Here is a 23,130-nt window from a genome sequence, read left to right as displayed (position 1 = left end):
CCACTTATTAATAATGAACATTTAAATAATGACAGACAGGAAAGGATCCTTTGTTCTGTCCTGCACAACACTTCATGCTTCACTATATACACACTTGACGTCTTATCCAAAAACCATATGACTTCTTGGGAGAGGTAATGATTGATAAAAATCTAGATCAATCATAAAAAAAATTAGAAAATCTTGCTTGGACCCTTTTAAGTGCCCAAAACCATTGAAGGGGACCATTCTTCTCCTCATTAATGTTATACAGAATCTATCTTTTTGTAAGAGGTGATCTCCACCTGGCCTGAATATATGCATGGTTACATAGTGATTTTGTTATTGAATTAGTAATCCAGAGGCCTGGGTAATGATATGGACACATGATTTCAAATGCCATCATTGCAGTTGAGAAATTTAAATTCAATTAATTAAATAAATCTGCTTTAGAAAACTAATATACTAGAGTAAAAGTAAAGTTGCCATAGTCACACCAGACTGTAGGGAAGCTCATTTTTTAGAGGGACAACTGGTGGTAGTTTAACCCAAGGATCATTAGGCCTCAGACAAAGGAAGAGTTTGAGAAAGCAGGACCTACAAGGTAACTTCAGTTGATGCAGGAAATGAACCCATGTTGTTGGTATTACCCTGCACTACAAAACAAATCATACAGCTAAAAAAGCTAATACAACCCCAGTAATAGTAATCGTGAGACGACAAATTTGTTATAAAACCCATCCAGTTCACCAATGCCTTGAAAGGAAAGACAACTAAAATCCTTACTTAGTCTGGCATTGTAAGTTACAGCAATGTGGTTGCATTTTAACTTCCCTCTGAAATGGCCTTGTAGGTTACCTAGTTGCACTCAAAAAGATGAATCATCACTACGTTTTCAAGAATAATTAGAAATAAGAAGTCATTGCTGTTCTGGCCCATGACACCCACATCCCGTGGATTGACACTAAAGCAAAGAAACATATCTAGTTCTCATTGAAGAAATTCAGCAGCTTCGCAACTAATTCCTGTTCTTCAACAAGAACATCACTTTAAGTGGATTTTACAGAGATTGGAGCAGTGCTGAATTCATAACATGCACCGTGCTACTTGGATCGTCAATGATTTACTTGCTAAGTGATATGAATGTTCTCATACCCTTTAACTATATTTCATAAGCACACAACAGTGCAGAAAATCTATTATGATTTTGGCAAATCTTAACTTCCATAATCTGATTTTACACCTGAGACCTTTCATAGATTAGAATGGTTTTAAAGAAGGACAAATGTGAACCTAAATGTCCTGTTGTGATCACCTGACCACAGATAGAGGTAAGTCCAGGAGACCAATGTGGAATCAACAAAACTGCCTTTTTTTTAATGTGAAAACATTGAAATAAGGCATTGAGAAATTTGCATTTCCTGTTTTGATACATGTTAGGATTTGAAAGGCGCTGCTCCAAGTTATCCAGCTTTGAAAGACAATGAAGACAGAGTCAGGAGAACACACTGAACTTCATTTCAAGTAGCATTATTGTAGAGCAGATGAGTGAAGAATAAATGAATTTGTAATAACAAGAGCTGGACATTTCCCTCTCTTTGCCTGCTTGCTCCTCATTATGTAGAAGTTAACAACTGGTCAGAAACCAAATTAGGGAAACAATCATTCGCTCAGAACTCAGATATCCTAAACTTCATCAGTCCTGAGGATACCAACTATAGATTTAGACTAAGAAACATCTCAGGGACTCTATGGATTTTAAACTGTGTATCCTCTCTCCTTAACATTTGTACTAGACTCTGTGTCTTTTAAACTTAATATTTCTGTTTGTGCATATAGAATTTTCATAGAAGTGTGGAAGCAGGTCATTTGGCCCATCAAGTCCACACCGACCCTCCAAAGAACATCCTACCCAGACCCACACCCTGCATTTCCTATCTTAGGTATATTGGATAATTTAACACAGCCAATCCACCTAACCTGCACATCTTTGGACTGTGGGAGGAAACCCAAGAAAACATAGGGAGATTGTCCAAACTCCACACAGACAGTCGCCCAAGGTTGGAATCGAACCCAGGCCCCTGCCACTATGAGACAGCAGTGCTAGCCACTGAGCCACTATGCCGCCATTGTTCTTAAGGTTAGTGTGTCAAAAAAAATTCCTCTTTATTTTACTAAATTAAACCTGATAATTGACGCCTTCATTTTGATCCAGTTGATCATATATTTAATTGGCATATGATAGAGCTGTGTGTTAAAAAAAAAGAAATTGTTGCGACTGACTGAGGGTGAGTTAGAAAGAGAGGAGCCAAACCATCTTTCCTCATCTGGTCGTAACAACTGACAATGCAGTAACCATTTTGACACATGTCCTCATTCATCATAATGTATCTTCAGCTTTCTTCGTAAAATGAGAGGAATTTGGTCATCTTGCAGTGGATCACTAACCGACCACATATCAATTTGAAGTGGTCATCAGCAGAAACATACAAAAGAAGAGAAACAAGTCATTGCATTGATTTTAATAAAGAGTCATCACTGTTGATTGATGATAAACTAACTGGTACAGAGAAGTGGCCTATCTTACTGAGCACTCTGTTTAACTGTTCATACCCATAATTTGAGCTGGTAATGACACCAATAATGGTAAGGAGATATTTGCCTCTTCATGTACTGAATCAGAAGTTGTTCTGTATAGTTTTTGGAATCCAACACCAAGAAATGTATTGCCATTTTCTTAAAGAGTTATGTCGCAGGAATAAAGGTGGTCTATGCTACATGCTACATGCTGTCAGCAATTGGTGTACATGGTAATCAAAATGCTACCTGCAGAGGAGACCAGATGAAGGAGGAATAGATATCTTAGGAGCATTATTAATGTTTCCTATGCTGTTATGAACTTTGGAAATTTCAAGAAGATCCTTAGAAGTGATATGCATAGCCCAAATGTTAGTTCGGTGGCAATTATGTCAATGCTAGATCTGAAGAAGAGTCACCGGATTTGAAGCATTATCTTTGCTTTGTCCCCAGAGATGCTGCCAGACCTGCTGAGTTTCACCAGCAATTTCTGTTTTTGTCAGGTCTCCAGCATCTGCAGTTCTTTATTTTTAATTTTATGTCAATACTAGTGTATGCCATACTAATATCTTGCAAAGGAGACATTATGTGTTACTGCAGAAACTGTCTGTTGAATTATGGTTCCAACAAAGATAATGGTCAGGGATAGTCACAGTTACAAATATCAAACAACAAGCCTCTGTTTGTCACATGATTGTACAGTCAAGCATTAATGCTTGTCCTTCACCTAGGAGATCATTTAGTACTACCAATAGACTCTTCCACAGAGAAATTTGTAACTTATTTGAAGCAAATGCATATTGAAAAGACATTAAACGCATATATCACCATTATTCAACATTTACTATATCTTACAGTCTGTGAATCAATGGTACAGAAAAGGAAATGTCAGTTGTGTAAAAAAAAGCAGGCAAAGCTTCTCTCTCTGAAGCTGCTGTCCATATTTGCCTGATGACCACTAAAGTTGACAGTACAGTTTTTGCTAACACTGGTAGTGCATTGGAGTTGACTAACTGTCCCCTGCAGGTTTTCATGTCTGACATGGGACATCTCAGACACAGTCTCCCTGGCTAGCCTCTGCTCTTTACACATTGCTTCTTTATCCTTTGAAGGTGGCTACCTGCTTTATTGGCTAATTGCTCGCGATGAATCAGTCCTTGTGCTCCACCATAGTAAATCAATTAGGACCATGATAGAGACAAAAAACAAGTTTCCTGCATATGACTTATAGCATGAATGTCAAAATTACCCCAATCATTTAGCTGAAACACTCACGCAAATACTCATTTGTTGATTTTATTGTCTGCTGCAGGCATGCTGCATGAGATAATCAAAATGAGTCTTAATAAGATCATTATCATCTTTACTTTGAGCTTAAGTGTCTGATAATATTATCAAACTTAATAAGCCAGGACAAATGAAGTAAATAGTTCTCCCTGGAATGGGTTGGACTTGAAATTGTGTTGTTGTGGTATAGGGAGGCAAACTAAAATGATGACACCACTCATTTCCTTAAGAATCTGGATTAAATACTTTTTCACTTACCTTGCTGGGCATTTTTACACTGAATTAAAACAAAGAACCACCAGGCAGCTGAATTTAAACACACATTCCAAAGGCACCAACAGAATAGTTCTGAAAATGTTTAATTTAGTTTGGATCAGAATTCATAAATATATCTTTATATACAGTGATTGCCTAAATTATACATTCTCTTCAAAATTAAAGAATTAGCAATGGGCAGATTACCATTTCATTTATACAAGCCAAAAAATATCTCATATTCTGTTTATCACATATTCATGCAAAATTACATATGTGTAAAGTACAGGATTTATTACTGTATATAAGTGAAACAAATCTGCCTGATGCAAATTACTTCACTTCGTGCTGATGAGTTTCAGCTGAAATAAATTAAAACAATTAATTAAGGTTACACCAATCTTTAATTATTTCTTCTAATAGTTCCCTTGTTTTTAGTTCTATACAGTTTGGCACAGCTCATCATTGGCATGAACTCAAAACTAATTCACTTTTGATTCAATTTGATTATAACCATTTGTGTGTAATTGAAAGTGATATTTTGCCAGATGAGTCATTTTGAAGGAGTTTTGTGCTTTTCAAGCTCTTGTTCATGGCATTGCTGCATTGGTATTACATTTTACTTTGTTCATGCATTGCTTTAGTATATGGCTCACAACAAATTTGAACAACTTCTGTCACACTGGAGTAGTACATTTATTGAAGAACAACCAAAATTTAAGGATCTTATGTAGCATTAAAATTTTTTTCTATTATTTGTAATTTCATTTTAACCATCATAATTGACCTTGTTTGAAATACATTGTCCAATGCAATGAATTTGAATAAACTTAAAAATTCTAATTCCAAATTCCAATCTTGAGAGCACAGAATATGAATTTCATGTGATTGGTGAGTCTGAGGTCATAGCTATTTTTATATTGGAGGCTGAGTGTTTTTAGATCCTAAAGCTTAATTTACATGATCTTACCAAAATCTCTGTCAGGGATTGCCAAAGACTAAAATTGGCCTAAACAGACAATTTCCTGATCAGTGACAAAGTATCTATGAATCATCATTAATACATCCATCCTTTCTCATTGATCTGGATAATTTGTCCAAATCTGATATCCTGCCATCAAATGAATTATGATATACCAATTCTGACTGTTGGAGATATGAAGAATATTAACCCTTGGTATCAGATAAACTGCAATTTATCTAGATGAAAATGATTCAATAATAATGAATCTACTCTTGATATTAGATCAGTATATACACACCATTACTAATATTAGACCAATAATGACAACCATTACAATTTTAGGTTCAAATTGTAATTAGACTTTGCAACATCTTGTTCAAAATTCCTTTGATATAATAATATTGCACTTCCCACTATTGTTTGTACATGCATTTGTCTATGTAACAAGAGTAACTACAATTCAAAAGTAATTCATTGGCTGTGTAGTGCAATGGAACATCCTGAGGACATGAAAGGTGCTACATAAATGCAAGTTATTTCTTATCTCCACTAAATGAAATACATTTATGAATTTAAAATGCACAGATTTGAAACAACTTATTATCCTTCCTGTTGTTAATACTTTATTGGTAAATTGGAAAGTAAGATGGATGTCATACATAATAGGCGTGACCAAATACTGTTCTGCTGCTGTATGAAAGAGTATAGTTTGTACTGTATGAAATGGAACTTGGGAGAAATGCTACAGTAATGAGATTAAAATAGGCCACAGAATACTTAAAGAATGTTATTATGTGATGAACGAAAGCACTACAGGGAACAAGACAGGTTTCAAAGATCTTTGTAAAAAATTGGTGTGACCTTAAATGAGATATTTAGATCAAGCACATGATGTTTATTATTATATAGTCATTCCATTTTTCTCAAGATTTTATACAGATCAAATGATCACATAGAGGAGTCTAATGAACCTCATATACAATATATTTAATTATATGAAAGATTTTTTGACTGTATCTTCTCCTGTGTAATGCATCTGTATTGCAGTTTATAAGGATGCTTCCCTTCAGTCTGACTGTACATAGAAATTCTCTTTTATATATTGCCACATTTCCATTATAATCATGCCTTACTGCATTGCTTTTGCGCCAGATGTCAATATTCTTCCTGGCAGTTGAGCATTTTTTTCTCTCCAGACCTAGTCTTTGTGGATATCCTCACTCCTCACGATCTTGTAGATCACCCAGTAGAAAATATTAAAAATCAAGAAGACAAGGGGAAAAACCACTCGTGATACCGTGTCAATTCGTTTTGCTCGGTGGATGAAAAGTTTCCTAGTCTCGTCTGATGATTTGGCTGGAGGTGAAGATGACTTTGCTGTATTGTTATTGCCCTTAATGGCAACTCCATCCTTAGCTTGCAGGCAAGCAGGTCCCATCCCATATGCAGTGAAGCTGAAACGGCCTTCCACCACCTCATCCTCCTGGAATACATGAGAAGAATTGAGAGCATAAAGTCTTTGCATGAATGCCCTCTATTCTTTTTATACATGAGAAGTTTCAGGAAAACTTGCAGAAATTAAAAAGTACAATAACTGCCTTAATGCAGTTCAAAATGTTTTCATTACTGACATTGATGTGCCTTTCCGATCTAGAGACAGCGGCATACTCTCTGTTTCTTTAGGTTATGAGCCTGATCTGACATTGACTGAATATTTTACAAAAATTGACTCCAATCCAGAATACTTTCTCCAGGGGAGATCAAACGAATGCTTTAAAAAATATTGTTAGGATAAACAGACAAGGAGGACAGAATATGAACAGCACAAAAAATAAAAACATCTATTCATTGAAATGTAACAAAGAGTAGGATTTTGAAAATAATTTCCATTGCTATGAGTCTAGATCCTATTCATGTAAAGAATGAAGAACCATACAGCACAGCAACAGGCCCTTCGGCCCTCCAAGCCTGCACCGATACATTTTGCCTTTCCGTACTAAAACTGTCTTCACTTACAGGATTTATACCCTTTATTCCCTATCCCATCTGCACATTTCCAACTGCTTTGCCTCCTTTCTCATTCTAAGGAACATTGCTGCTTCTTCCTCTCCCTTTCTGTCCATCAGTATATATTAATTTGGCTAGGAGATCATCTAAAGTGTCCTCAGTCCTAAGCCAGTTGTAACTCATGTCAACTTCTTCATAGCAATCATCATTTATCAATTAGAACCCACAAAAACTCCTTTCTTTAAAATAAAAACAATTCTCATTCATTTCTCTAAGGCTTGGCCCTGCCTATCTTTGTAATTGCCCCCAAGATATCTTTTAATTCCAGCCTTTTGAACTTCATTACTGATGACCGTGCCTTCAGATTCCTGGGCCCTAAGCTCTGAAATTCTCTCTCTACTATCCCCATATGGCTTTTCTCCTTTAAGACATTTTTAAAACCTACACACTTGGCTATGTTTTGCTAATCTCAGCTAGTGTGTGATATGGGTCGCACAGTGGTTAGCACTGCTACCTCACAGCGCCATGGAACCACATTCAATTCCAGCCTTGAAACTGTGGTATGGAGTTTGCACATTCTCCCCACGTCTGTGTGCGTTTCTGTCAGGTGCTCTGTTTCCTCCCACAGTCCAAAGATGTGCAGGTTAGGTGGATTGGCCATGCTAAATTGTCTTGTAGTGTCTAGGGACTTATAGGCTAGCTGGATTAGTCATAGCAAAATGCAGGGTTACAGAGATAGCGTGGGTCTAGGTGGGGTGCTCTCCAGAGAGTTGGTCCAGACATATTGGGCTGAATGGCCTCTATCTGCACTACAGGAATTTTAGGTTGGTTTATGGTGAATTTATAATCTCTCAGTTTTTAACAATTCCTACCTTACTATATTATCAACGGTTCTACACAAATGCAGCAGTGTTCCACACAAATCCAGTAGTACTCAATCATTCTCTTGGTGTGTGGTGCTGAGGGATGACAATATTTAGTAGAACATTTTTCTTTAAAACCGAGTGACAAGTAAAACATTTCAAAGCTTCTTTTTCCTTTTGAGATTCTGACTATGGTACTTGTGGGCATTCACTCCCTTTTCTCCTGGCCCACAGTCCTTTCTCTCCACTTAGCCTCTGCCAGGGTCATTTAATTCTGATCCCCAATCATCATGCCTTACAAAACCTGCCAGATCTCACTTAACTCTGATCTTTGTGGGAATGAGATTAACCTCCATTTGTCTGAAATTTAAAGCTGTAATTCTATTTCCCAACATTATGATGCTAATTTTTTTTTTAAAAAATGAGCAATCTCTTCATTCCTCACTCTAAAAAATGTGTATAATTTTCACTTTATTCTCTTCTTTTGTCTCATGCCCTTGTCTGGTCTTCCAACCATTTACATGTGTTGGTGGATGAACAATGAGTTGTCCTTGTATTGGTGCCTGATTTATGTCAGCTCTCAGCTCGATCATGTACAGTTATAAATAGCTGCAATACAGGCAGTTCATTTCCAGAAGACATTCATTCAGGCCTTAATTTTGATTCATAGCTTCACCTTTGATTGAAATCAGAACTAATCCCTTCTGTAATGCATGCCCTATATGACTGCTGTGTATGTCAGACCTGGATGTACTACCACTGGAGCAGTGAGAACAAGGAGCTGAGTACCAGGCACTATAAGGACAAATAACAGAGAAATATAAAGGGAAATGGAGACAAAAGGACTGGGAATATAAGATACAGTGACATACCAGGCACTATAAATACATGAGAAAGACAAAGAGAATTCCAGACAGAATCAGAGGGAATCATTGACAGAAATGGCAGAAATGGAATAAAAAAATCTAATTATATAGCAAATATAAGTGCCCAAGTAATAGGAATTTGATGCAAAGAAATACAGGGAAAGATATATAGAAAATTATTATTAAGCTGAAGAGGGTTCAGAAGAGATTTACCAGGATGTTGCTAGGTATGGAAACTTTGAATTATAAAGAAAGGCTGGATAGGCTGGAACTTTTTTCACCAGAGTGTAGGAGTTTGAGAGGTGACCTAATAGAAGTTTATAACATAATAAGGGGTATAGATAGAGTTAATGATAACTGTCTTTTCCCTAGGATGGGGAATTTCAAGACCAGGGGGCACATTTTTAAAGTGAGAGGAGAGACATCTATTAAAGACATGAGAGGCAAATTTTTTACACAGAGGGTGGTTCGCGCGTATAATGAACTTCCTGAGGAAGTGATGGACGTGGGCACAATTACAATGTTTAAAAGACATTTGGATAAGTACATTAATAGGGAAGGTTTGGAGGGATTAGGACCAGGAGCAGGCAGGTGGGATAAGTGTAGTTTGGGATTATATTCAGTATGCGCTGGGGTTGGACCAAAGTGTCTGTTTCCGTGCTGTATGACTCTAAGACTCTATGACTTCTTGGACACAGTGAAATACTGGGTATAACCAACAGAAACACAGTGTACAAGGAGTGACAATTCAGACCTAATGAAAAACTTGGCATCAGCAGCAGCAATATAGAAGCAGAGAAATAATAGGCATAAGTAGCGTTGAAGTACAAACAACAGAAATAATAAGCAAAAACACCAGAAATGCAAGGATTAAGCTATGGAAATACTGTGCATAAGCAGCAGGATTAATGTGTACAAGCGGCAACAATACCGATAGCAGTCCTTATAAAGATTGTGCACAGCAACTGGAATAATGAAAACCAGCATAAAACATTTTGCATACTGTCAAATGCTGAATGTAAGCAGTGTAAATATCTTGTACAAAAAGCATGAATATTGATAAAAAATCTAGTGTACAAGCAACAGGAATACTGGTCACTAATAGAGAAAATATTGTGAGAATGCTGATTAATTACAGATATAAGCAGGCTACTTATTGTGTACAAACAGCGGGAATATTAGTAATATCTTTTAAAAATAATGAGCAAGCAGTGGGAACACTGAACATAGGAGGTATAAAAATTATGTACAAACAGAGTAGAGACAAGAATATTGTTGTGCAGTATAAACACTTGGCATAAGCAGCTTAAATACTGATAAATAGTGCAAATACTGTACATAGTAGAAAACAATTGGAGAAAATCCTATGTACAATTTAAGGAAATACTCATAACTACCATGTGGTACTGGGATAATACTTATTATAATTGATGCAATTGCTGTATGCAAGGAATACAAATAAGAAGTGGCATAAAGGTTGTGAGCAAGCAGCAGGAATATTTGAAGGACAAGTGGTATGAAAACCCCTTGCACAAGCAACATGTATACTGATAACAAACAATAAATGTATTGTGTTATAATTACGATTATAATTCTGGTATAATAGTAATTATTAGTATAAATGCTATGTACAAACTGCAGACATACTGATAACAAGCAACATAAATACTGTGTGCAATCAATCTTAATACTGCTAATAGGCAAGATAAACATCTTGGAAAAGCAGTAGGAAAGCTGATTGCAAAATGTATAAATGTTGTGTAAAAGCAGGAATAATAATAACACCTTAAAAGTATTTCTACACCAGCAGGAATGGCGAAAACAAGCAACAGTGTGCAATCAGCTTACATATTGATAAGAATAAATATTGCTTACAAGCAGCAGGAATACTGATAACAAGCAGAATATATATTATATACGAGCATCAGCAATACTAATAATAAGCTGCATATACATTCAGCAGGATAGCAAACAGAATGATATGTGCAAACAGTGAGAATACTGATAACAAGCAAAATAAATATTGTGTACAACCATCTCATTCACAGATAACTCATAGTATAAACACTGTGCATAAGCAGAAGAAACACTGATAACCAGTGGAATAGATATTGTCTACAACTGATGGGATTACTGATTAAAATCAGTAGAAATATTGTGTACAAGCAGCCGAAGTACTGATAACAAGCTAAATATATATGTGTGTACAATCAGCAGCAACCGGTAGGAATACTGATAACAAGCAAAATAAAAACTGCAGCAACAATATTGACGACATACAAATAATTATTGAATTCAAGGTGCAGTACTGATAATAAATGGTATAAATACTGCATATCAGTTGTAGGAATGCTGAATACAAGAAGCAAAAATACAGTGCACAAGTGATTGCAATACTGATAATAAGCAGTATAAACATCATGTACAAGCTGTTTAAATAATGATAACGCAGGTGATAAATATTGTGTACACACAGGCTAAATACTGCTAACAAGCAAGCTAAATTCTATATACAAGCAGCATCAAATACATACAGACAACCAGCAGTATAAGTACTGTGTACAAGTCATGGGAATACTGATAATAAACGTTATAAATACTGTTTACAAACACCAGGTAAACAGATAACAAGCAGAATAAACATAGTATCAGCCATTAAGAATACTAATAAACAGCAGAATAAATATTGCTTGGAGCAGAAAACAATATTGTTTACAAACTGCAACGATACTGTTAGAAAGAAGTGTAAATGTGTGTATAAGCAGAGTTAATACTGTTAACAAACCCGAATAAATGTGTATAAGCAGCGGCAATACTGATAGTGGAGTAAATTGTGTACAAGCATTAATACCCATAATATGAGTATGGATGTAAGTACTGTTTACAACCAGTGGGATTGATAATGATAAACAGAATAAAGACTGCATACAAGCAGGAAGTATACTGATAAGAAGTATAAATATTGTATCGAGCAATGAGAATATGGATAAAAATGCAGAATAAATATTGCAATTATACAGAATTAATATTTTGTACAAACAGCAACATTACTGATAACAAACAGCATAAAAACTACATGCAGTCATTTTAAATAATGAAAACTAGCAGAATAAATATTGTGTAAAAGCAATGGATAACTGTAAAATACTGTGTACAACAGCTCATAAATGGATGATACACAGCATCAATACCATGCATAAGCAATAGAATGCTGATTATAAAGGGAGTCGATACTATGCAAAACTTATGGGATACTGATTAGAAGTAGTAGAAGCATGACCACAAGCAGCACAAATGCCATTAACAAACATAATCTTGTGCACAACCAAAGGGGAATACACATAACAATCAAGTAGAAATACTATGTACAAACTGCAGGAATACTGAGGACAAACTATGAACACGGTGTACAAGCAGCTTAAATAATAACAGTACACAAAATAAAATATACAAGTGGGATAAGTTCTTTACAATGTGCAGCAATACTGAGAACAAGAAGTATTAATAGTCTTTAAAAGCAATCCAGTAAAACAGAATAAATACTGTGTATGAGAAGTGGAGTAGATACGTGGTATAAATGCTGTGCACAAGTAGCTTAAATACTGATAAGAAGTGACCACAAGCAACAGGAATACTGATAAAAAGCAAAATAAATTTTGCCTGCAAATTTGTAGCAAACCTGATAACAAGTGATATGAATATTGTGTACATGTAGTGGAAATAATAATAGCAAGCTGTACAAATACTGTAAATAATACTGATAACAAGCAAAATAAATATTGTGCGCAAACAATTGCGTTACTGATAATAATTGATATAGATACAGTATACAAGCTGCATTAATAGTTACCAAGGAGAGTAAGTTATTTACATGCATCAGCCATGCTGATAATACGTGCTTACAAATACAGTATACAAGTAGTTTTAACACCAATAACAAGAAAATAAATGCTGTGTCCAGTGTCAGATATCCTGATAAAAAGTAGAATAAACATTGCATATGCACAGCAGTAACCCTGACAATAAGCAAAGTAAATATTGTGTATAGATAGCTGCAATATTGATAACAAGTGGTATAAATACTAAGTACAAGTAGTTGTAATACTTTTTTAAAATCATAAAAATACTTGCTTTAAGCAGCAGGTGTACTGATAACAAGTGGAATAAATTCTGTGTAAAAGCAGTTTAAACACCATTAAGAAGCAATGTGAATACTTTGTACAAGCAACAAGAATATTGACAACAGGTTGAGCAAATATTGTGTGCGAGCATTAGGAATATTAAGAACAAGTGGTTGAAAGAGTATATAGGAGCACCAAAATACTGAAAGCACAAACAGCTGTAATGCTGTTAACTGTTAAATACTATCAACAGACAGAATAAATATTGTGTACAATCAGTGCAGACAATTTACAGAAGTGTTACAGTGTAGAAAGACGACATTTTGGCCCATCGTGTCTGCATCAGCTCTTCAGTTACGCATCATTGCCTGCAGCCAATCTCCTTTCTTTCTATACCTTTGCACACTATTTCTATCCAAATAATCATCCAATACTCTCTTCAATGCCATAATTGAACCTGCCTCCACCACACCGACAGGCAGTTCGTTTAATGCCCTAAATACTTGCTGTGTGAAATAGTTCTTCCTCACCTCACATTTTGCTTCTTGTGCCCTCTAGTTCTTAATCAGGAAGAGTTTCTCCTGATCTAATCTATTTGGACTCATGATTTTTAAAACTTCTATAGATCTCCTCTTAGATAAAGATAACGCAGTGTGGAGCTGGAGGAACGCAGCAGGCCAGGCAGCATCAGGGGAGTAGGAAAGCTAAAATTTCGGGTTGGGGCCCTTCTGCAGATTCTATTTTCTGAAATGTCAGCTTTCCTACTCCTGTGATGCTGCCTGACCTGCTGCGTTCCTCCAGCTCCGCAGTGTGTTATCTCTGATTCCAGCATTCTTACTATCTCTGAGTGAGTTATAGATATCCTCTTAGCCTTCTTCATATAATCATAGATTCCCTGCAATATTGATGCAGGCTATTTGGCCCATTGAGTCCCCACTGCCCTTCCAAAGAGCATCCCATCCAGACCTTCCACCGTACCCTGTCCCTGTAACCCTCCAAGGAGACCAGTCTCAACTGTTCCAAATACATCCAATGATTTCTTCTTCATGGCTACACCCATGGAGTCGGACTATACCAATCTACATGACAGTTAAAGTCATGCATGATTCATGATGTGGAGGTGCCAATGTTAGACTGGGGTGGACAAAGTCAGAAGCCATATGACACCAGGTTATAGTTCAATAGGTCTATTTGAAATCACAAGCTTTCGGAGCATAGCTCCTTCATCAGGTGGAGTCACTACACATGATTTATGTACTAGTTAGCAGACAGGAAACAAAAGTAGGAATAAACAGGTCTTATTCCAAATGGCAGCTGGTGACCAGTGGGGCACTGCAGGGATCAGTACATGGGTCTCAACTATTCACAAACTATATTAATGATTATGCTGAGAGAACTAAATGTAATATCTCCAAGTTACAGATCACACAAAGCTGGGTGGGAGGGTGAACTGTGAAGCGGGTGCAGAGTGTGGATTTATACAAGTTGAGTGTTTGGCAAATGCATGGCAGATGAAGCCTAATGTGGATGAATGTGAGGTTATCCACTTTGTCTCTAAAAAGGCAGGCAGATTATCATCTGAGCGGTAATAGATTGGGAAAGCGGGCCGTGCAACAAAACCTGGGTGTCTTTGTACATCAGACACTGAGAGTACGTATGCAGGTGCGGCAGGTGGTGAAGAAGGGAAACGGTATGTTGGCTGTCATAGCAAGAGGATTTGAGTGCAGGAGCAGTGATGTCTTGCTACAATTATGCAGGGTCTTTGTGAGATCTCACAACTACAATATTATGAAAGAAAGACTGTATTGAGTTGTGGAGATGTGGGCAAGGGGGCTGGTGGGTGGGTGGATGGATGGAAGGAAGAGTCTATGTCTAATTTTATACTTCTGGAGCCAGAGGGTGAAGGAATGCTTTGGTTTCACAAAACAACTTGATCCATCCCATCTTGATCCCATATGCCCTGTTCATTTGAAAGACCCTGATAGCTTAGCTGTGTTATGACTCTGATTGGCACATGTAGCTTGATTTATTTTGGTGAGTCTCATCTGAAGTATCAATAATGTGCATCTCCAGAATCGCATCCAGCAAATACTGGAGCTCCATTGTGCAACAGGAAGAAATAACCAATTTGAGAACGTTCATAGACTGTTATACTTTCAACAGAATTGAATGGCACTTCCATGCTCAAATCACCTTCCTTAATGGCAAGGTTATGATAACATTATTATGCTTCACAATGTTGTAATTAGATGATACTTACGTTATCTTGAGTTTTATATGAAGGCTTGAGGAATTTAAATGAATAAAACTAAATAAAAAGATTTACCAGATACAAAGTGGCAATCTATTTGTTCTTTAAAATAATCTCATTCTTGAAAGAGTGTAGACTTTGAGACTTATAGGTTGACTCTCCAAGAGAATGTTTAAAATTCAGCCGAATCAGATAGTCCATTCTGCTTAATATGTTGCTATATATTAGTCAATTTATAAAGACAGTACTTCAATGAAATATAAAAACCACTGCAAACAATAAAATCTGGTAAAAGTTCATTGACCTGAAATGTTAACTCTGTTTCTCCCTCCAATGATGCTACCAGACCTGAAGAGTTTTGTTGTGTTTTGGTCTGAAATAGCTAATGCTGAGGAGTGCCATAAGCATCATCCATTTTGATGATGTCATATAGACATGGAGGCAGAATAGTTTAGATCCCAAAGGAGTGAGACCTAATATCTGGAACTCCTCAAAGTTTCTGTGAGAACATCTATCATATCAATGTTATCTGTAGTTACTAGGTATGTGGTTACTACAAAGTAACTAGTTGCTAATATGCAATAAACTACTTCCAGTTCAATACAAGCACCTCCTCTAGTTGGACCAGTCATACAATTTTTCTGTATTGCACATGACAAAGTAGGTTGTGTATATTTCTATACTTCAAGGGTGTGGTGGCAGGAATCCTACCATATCGTGTGGTGCAGGCTTGGTTTAGTTGCACATGCAATATGGTGAGCAGCTGTGGTGATCAGGAGATTTTACCACATTTTCAGCCTCAGCTTTATGACATTTGCTTATTCAGAGAGTTAGCAACAGGAAAGAGCCTTCAAAAACTTTACAAAGGAAACACAATGCAGATTCAACAAGAAACAACTTACAGTCTTTTCTTTTATTCATTCAGGAAAGTGGACATTGCTGGTTGGGTCAGCAGTTATTAGTCTTCCCTCGTTCTTGAGAAGTTTTAATGAGCTTTCTTCTTAAACTGTTGCACTCAATTTGGTGTAGTTACATCTGCAATGCCATTAGGGAGGGTGTTTTGACGCAGCGACTGAAGGGATGGTGATATATTTCCAAGTTAAAATGGTGAGTAACTTGGAGAGGGATTTGAAGATGGTGGCATTCCCATGTATTTGCTGCCCTTGTTCTCCTAGATGCAATGCTCATGTGTCTGCAAAGTTCTGTTTAAGGAGGCTTGGTGAAATTCTGCAGTGCATCTTATAGATTGTACACGCTGCTGTTACTGAGAGTTTTTGGTGGAATGACTTTGTGGCTATGATATCAACAAGCTGTTTCCTTAGTTCTGGATGGTACCAAGCTTCTTGAGTGTTGTTGGACCTGCAGCCACCCAGGCAGCCTTGATTTGTGAATTGTAGGTGGTGGACAGGCTGTGGGGAGCCAGGAGGTGAGTTACTGCTGCGGGATTCCTAACCCCTGACCTCTTCTTGCAGCCACAGTATTTACATGACTAACTCTAGTGAAAGGTAATAAACCAGAATGTTGAAGGTCATACCATTGAATATCAAGGTCCAATGGTTAGAATCTCTCTTGTCAGTGATGGTCATTGTGTTGGAATTGTATGGATTGGATATTACTTGCTCCTGAAACACTGTGACGAAGAGTGAGGACAGCAGCTTCATAAGAAAATGAGAGAGAGAGCATGGATGATAACTTCAAAAAGAATATGAGAGAGCCTAGGAAGAATAGATTGAGCACAAAGCATTAGAGAGTAGGGACAGCAGATCCTGAAACTGCATGAGAGAGTGGGGACAGCAGATTCTGAAACTGTACAAGAGAGCATAGGGATAACAGCTTCTTAAGGTTTGACAGATGCAGTGAGAGCAGGTTATTGCCCAAGATGGGTGCTCGTGGCATTGTAAATAAATAACATGGGAATCAATTGGGAATATTAGCACCGATTGAAAATTGGATAACAAACAGAATATCAGGATTATTGGATCATTGATTTTTGGTTGGAAAGATGTACCTAGTGGAGTGCCACAAGGATAAGTCCTAGTTTGTCAATTATTTATAATCTATTATAAAGACATGGAGGAGAGGGCAGAGTGTAATGTATTCAAATTTGCTGACATTACAAAAATAAGTGGGAAGGCATGTTGTGATGAGGACATAAGATATCTGCAAGGGAATGTTGCTTGGGAGAGATAGAGTCATAGATAGAGACAAGAGATCTGCAGCATAGAAAAAGTTCCTAGAAAATGGCATAGTGGTAATGTTACTGCACAGGTGATCCTGAACTAGGATCTAGGCTATTTCCTTGACATGTTTTGAGGGGTTTTAGTCTGGTCCATATCAATAGGAAAAGTCTGGAATTCTCTACCTCAGAGAGTAATGGAGGCTAGATCACAGTAAGTGTTTTTTCTCCACCAGACGAGACCAAGTAGGCTACGTAGATCTCTACACTTATGGAGGATGGTGGCTGTAAATCTGCTGAATTATGAGGTACAGACTCAGTTAAGCTGCAACAAGTATTTCCAGTAATATTTGTTTTTATTACATAAACTATGGTGAGTGGATTAAATTTCCAATCAATTTTGTTTACAGGATAGTGATACTCAAGATATTCTTTGGAAGTTATGTAAAGAATGTTCATTTCTTCATAAAACTATGAAAAATAAGTTTTGACCGATTGGGTCAGAACAATAACTGCCCTAATTTGATGAGGTGCTAAGTGAGCAGGCTTGGTAAAACAACTTTAGTCAATTCACTTCAATAAGGGTAAATGCATTATAGTATCCAAAGGAAGAATATTGCAAATGTCTTAAATCTTAATTTTCCAAAGTTTTTTAAGATTGAAAAATTGTGCACATCACTCTGTCATTTAGGAAAGGTGACAGAAGAAAATCAGGCCATTGCAGACAGGTCACCCAATGTCGGCTGGTAGTATTCTGGTAGTGTCTATAATTAAGGACGGAGAGACTGAACAGGTCCCACATTTTCAGCTGCTCAGAGATAGAGCCAGGGTAGTTTTATAAAGGGTAGGTCATGTCTGAAGAACTGATTGAATTTTTTGAAGAGGTGATTAAATTAAGAGACAGGAAAATGAGCATGGGTGATATCTTATGTGGACTTCCAGAAAAAATTTGAGAAAATCCCTCATTGGAAGCCATTAAATTTGAAGCCTTTGAAATTGAAAGCAAAGTACTGACCTGAATAGAAAATTGGCTGAGTGGTTAATTAGCTGAGACAAAGAGTAGGGATAACAGCAATGTACTCCAATTGGCAGAATATTTCTAGTGGAGTGTCACAAAGATCTGTACTCAATGTTCAACTAATTATCGTATTTATTATCAACTTAGCTATTACAATTAAAAATTCCACATCGAAATTTGCAGAAGACACAAAGATAGATCATTGAAATGTGATGAACAAGAACAGTAAGTAAATAATCGAAAAGGAATGCAGTCTTCATATCTTGGAGACAAGAATTCACAGTTATGATTTGGTTATGCAAAGCTCTGGTTAGACTGTGCCAGGGATAATGTGAATAGCCCTGGGCATCACACCTGGGAAATGACATATTGATCTTGGAGTGAGTGCAGCATGGATTTGGCAGAATGCCAAGGATTACATTATGTGGAGAGATCACATAAACTGACGTTAGCATCGTAAAGTTCAGAGAATACAAAGGTCAATTTGGTGACTTTTCGAGATGTTCATGGGGAACAGAGAGTAGATAGAACGAAATTAGTTTGGAGTCTTCTATCTAAACGTCATCTGGGCATAAACACATATTTCAGTGCACAAATGGCCACAGTTAGGTTCTTTTGGAGAAACTCCAATTTTCAAATAAATAAGGAATCGGTTTAAACCATTCAGCCCTTTGAGCTTGCTCAGCCAATCAATAAGGTCATGGCTGATCTGATTATAACTACAAACCTGCATTTCTGTTCTTCCTCCTTGGTTAACATGAATCCATCTAACTTTGCCTTAAAACCTTTCAGGGTCTCCATTGCCACCACCTTTTTGGGAAGTGTGTTCAAAAAACTCATAACATTGAGTTTAAAAAATGTTTAATTTCTGTTTTAAATGAATGACCTTGATTTTTAAATAGTGACCGTTAGTTCTAGTTTCTCCCACAAGATGAAACATCCTTTCAACATCCACCCTGACAAGCATCCTCAGGATCTTAGATGTTTCAATCAAGTCACCAGTAGAAGCCAAGATATCCAAAAAAGCCAAGCTTTCTCAAAAGGCAAGCCAGTCATTTCAGGTATTACGCTGGTAGATCTTCACTGAATTGCATTCTGTTCATTTATATCATTCCTTAAATAAGATGACTGATATCGTACACAGTTCTCTAGACACAATCTTATCAATGCCCTGTATAACTGAATCATAACCTTCTCACTTCTGTATTCCATTTCCTTCATGATAAATGATAGCATTCTGCAAGCTTTCTGATTATTTGCTGTACATAATACTAACCTTTTGTGATTGATGCACTAGGACACCCAGATCCCTCTGCATCTCAAAGTTCTGCAATCTCTCATCATTTAGATAATGTTTTTCTTTTAATTCTTCCTGCCAAAATAGACAATTTCACATTTTCTCACATTATATTCCATTTACCATATTTTTGTCCATTTAATTAATCTATTCTAAATGTTCTTTGTAAAGAGGACATAAGAGATAACAACACAGTGTGGTGATGGAGCCACACAGCAGGTCAGGCAGCATCAGAGGAGCAGGAAAGTTGACGTTTTGGGCCAGGACCATTCTTAAGAAATGGGGTCTCCTGAGACCGAGACATCAACTTTCCTGTTCCTCTGATGCTGCCTGGCCTGCTTGTGTTCCTTTAGCTCCACACTGTGTTGTCTCTGACTCCAGCATCTGCAGTTCTTGCTATCGCATAAGAGATGATAATTTCCTTTCTATGCTTTCGTGATCAGCAAATTTGGCAAACATGCCTTCTGTCCTTTCATCCATGCCATTTATATAAATTGTTACATCTCTATGGCACACAATGGTGCCAACCTTAAAAAGACCCATTTATGGCAACTTTCTGCTTCCTGTTAATCAGCCAATCTTCTTTCTCTGCAAACATGCTACCACCTATACAATGAGCTTTTATTTTCTGCAATAATGTTTGATGTGGCATTTTCGTAAATACTTTATAGAAATCAAAGTATAGTACATCCAAGCAGTTTCTCTTCTGCATGGCATGTGTTACCTTCTCAAAGAAGTGCAGTAGATTGGTCACAAAACCATATTGACCCTTTCTGTTTGCCTTGGATTTGTCCAAGTACCCAGCTAAAACACCTTTAATAATAGCTCCCAACATTTCCAATTAGCAAATGTTAAATGAACTGACCTATACTTTCCTGTCTCCCCACCTTTTATGAACACAGGAGATATCCTCCTCATTCCCAAAACTGACTCTTTCTCCTCTGGCCTGTTTATGAAGGGGGAATGCCTACTAAGGTTGCATTCTCCACTATAAATGGATGTGCGCACAATTTTCCTTCGCTGGTGTGGGATTTTCAGGTTTGAGAGTTTATAAAGAAAATGGAAAGCTGAGGAATCTGGAACTTTTGGAAAGGTAAATGGAAATAGTTTCCACAACTTCAAAGCTACAGTCTTGAAATATCGATGTGAATTAATGCAATGATCTGTCATAGGGATCTGGTCTTGCAAGAAGATAAATTGACGATTACATTGACCAGCCTCTGTAATTGCTCTCGTGAATTACAGTATTTTTCTAATAGAAAAAGTACCATAATGTTGTGAAAAAATGTTAAAAAATAAAATTTTCTGAAGAAGGGTCTAGGCCCGAAACGTCAGCCTTCCTGCTCCTCTGATGCTGCTTGGCCTGCTGTGTTCATCCAGCTCTACACCTTGTTATCTCAGATTCTCCAGCATCTGCAGTTCCTACTATCTATAAAATATCCTGTCACCTCTTTTACTGGCTGCTTTAAAAACACAGCTTTCGACACTTGTAAGAAACTTTTGGCTCCAGAAGAAGCTCTTAAGAAACTTTTGATCGTAAGGAATTCTAGTCAACTTGAATCACATCAACCAATACCGACCATGGGATTTCTGAAGAAGGGTCTAGGCCCAAAACGTCAGCCTTCCTGCTCCTCTGATGCTGCTTGGTCTGCTGTGTTCATCCAGTTCTACACCTTGTTATCTGAGTAAAGGATATGCCAGCTTTGCTTTTCTAGGAAGCAATCATAAAGTGAACCCAAAATGAAATGGAAGATCTATTTCTTAATGAAGTAATTCCAAAGTTGGCAAATCTCTACAGTGTTCAAATCTCTACAGTGTTCAAATTTTAAAATTCTGAAAGCGTTTGCACTGGCTTGCAGTATGACCTTGATTACATTCAGACAGGCTTACAAAGTGGCAGGTAACATCCCCATATCACAAATGTGACAGGCAATGATCATCTCCAACAATGGACAGAAGCTAATCATCTGCCCTTGATACTTGTTGCCATCATTGAATCCCAACATTAACCTTCGAGATTGCAATTGTCCAGAAATTTAACTTCACCAGCCATATAAATACTGTGGCTACAGGTCAGAAAGGTTGGAATTTACTGTCTGTAAATCTCTTGATTCTCCAAAGTACTTCAAGCGTGAATGAAGCAGGGCTTTGTCCAGCTGAAGGATTTGTCAATATCTCTATGATTGAATCTTCCCCACATATTTCAATTTCATTTTGAAGCATGGTTGAAAGCCCATTACTCTGCCACTAGATAGTCAATATGCCATATGGGACTCTCATCCCATTTCCAAAATAGGCCAAAAGACTTTGTTAGCATTGAATCGCCTATAGGTGCTACTCTAAGCCAGTTCTTAACCTGTACCTCTTCATGAGGTAGGACTGCAGAAGGACCTGACTGCCAAGATACTTGTCCCTCACTCTAATGTCTTTGACTGTCCCTGACTCACCCTCCAGCCTCAATAACCAAAAGCTGAAGATTTGATTGGGAACAATTACTGATTTTCAGTTGTATTTGCAACTAAAATTCTACAACGTCCCTTGTCAAGAAATCTGGGGCCAAGTCAGTTTATTATGATTTCAATTTCCAATTTTAGTACCCTGCTTTACATTTCAATCCCCACAGCCAAATCCAGGTTAAGCCAAATTCTAAACATTTGCAAGAACGAGTGAAGTAGCAAGATGATTGTTATTGATATCACAAAAATACCGCACAGAAACCATTTCCAAAAGTTCAGAGCCAGAGGAATGTCCTCAAAAAGCATGAGATATGCCACCTGTTCGCCAAAGAATGTGAATATTCCCCTTAACTCAGAGTGAGCCACTGCATCTAACTGGAAACTACATTAACAGCAGCAATCTTTTGGCAAATCAGCATGAGTTCAATGCTAGGCTTTTTATTTTGGAAAACAGCCTAATGATAATATTTCATTCTTCATGTGTATTGTTTGAAATAAAACCTGCCAAGAAGATTAGCAGGCACCTTAGCTAGACTGACAGAACCTGACATTATACCATCTTCTGGCCCTATCACATGTACCTGGCAGTGAATATGGAATTCTGACTCTGTCGGCCTTACATCATCAGGGGACAATGCACAAGTCAATTCCGTCTCCTACTATGGCACTTGTGCTTAACCTGAACCAGAATGACAGAAACCATTCCCTGTTTATTGAATTTTTTGCAATGAATCATTTCCCAGGCTCACAAAGGAATGCAGTGCATTATCTGCCTTTTTGTTGGGCAATGATATCGGAACCAAGTGATTGATCCTTCAGTGAGCATAGCCAGTATTTCCTTTCCTGTACCATTGACTAACACCAGACTTCCTAATTTGTTACTGGCTAGCTGAATTTCCCAATGTAGGAGGAAACAAAGATAGTTTCCACAATGTCCCTGCTCGTTGCATGTTACTAGTAATTGCTTCTGAAGTTTATCAGTACAATCTTCTGACACATGTGTAGCTGAGCTG

The 23,130-nt window shown here is 37.3% G+C and overlaps 1 protein-coding gene across 1 annotated transcript in view; it reads right to left on the bottom strand.

The window, feature by feature from the left end:
* Nucleotides 1-6,260: 6,260 nt before the first annotated feature.
* Nucleotides 6,261-23,130, bottom strand: part of glra1 (glycine receptor, alpha 1) — a 132,568-nt gene continuing 115,698 nt past the window's right edge. Inside the window, exon 9 of the mRNA XM_048603733.1 lies at nucleotides 6,261-6,545. Coding sequence (XP_048459690.1) covers nucleotides 6,261-6,545 — 285 coding nt within the window. The remainder of the gene's footprint in view (nucleotides 6,546-23,130) is intronic.

Source organism: Rhincodon typus, chromosome 12, assembly GCF_021869965.1.
Source record: "Rhincodon typus isolate 14 chromosome 12, sRhiTyp1.1, whole genome shotgun sequence".
Taxonomy (NCBI): domain Eukaryota; kingdom Metazoa; phylum Chordata; class Chondrichthyes; order Orectolobiformes; family Rhincodontidae; genus Rhincodon; species Rhincodon typus.
The sequence above is the reverse complement of the archived record's forward strand: the minus strand, read 5'-3'. Positions and strand labels throughout refer to the sequence as shown.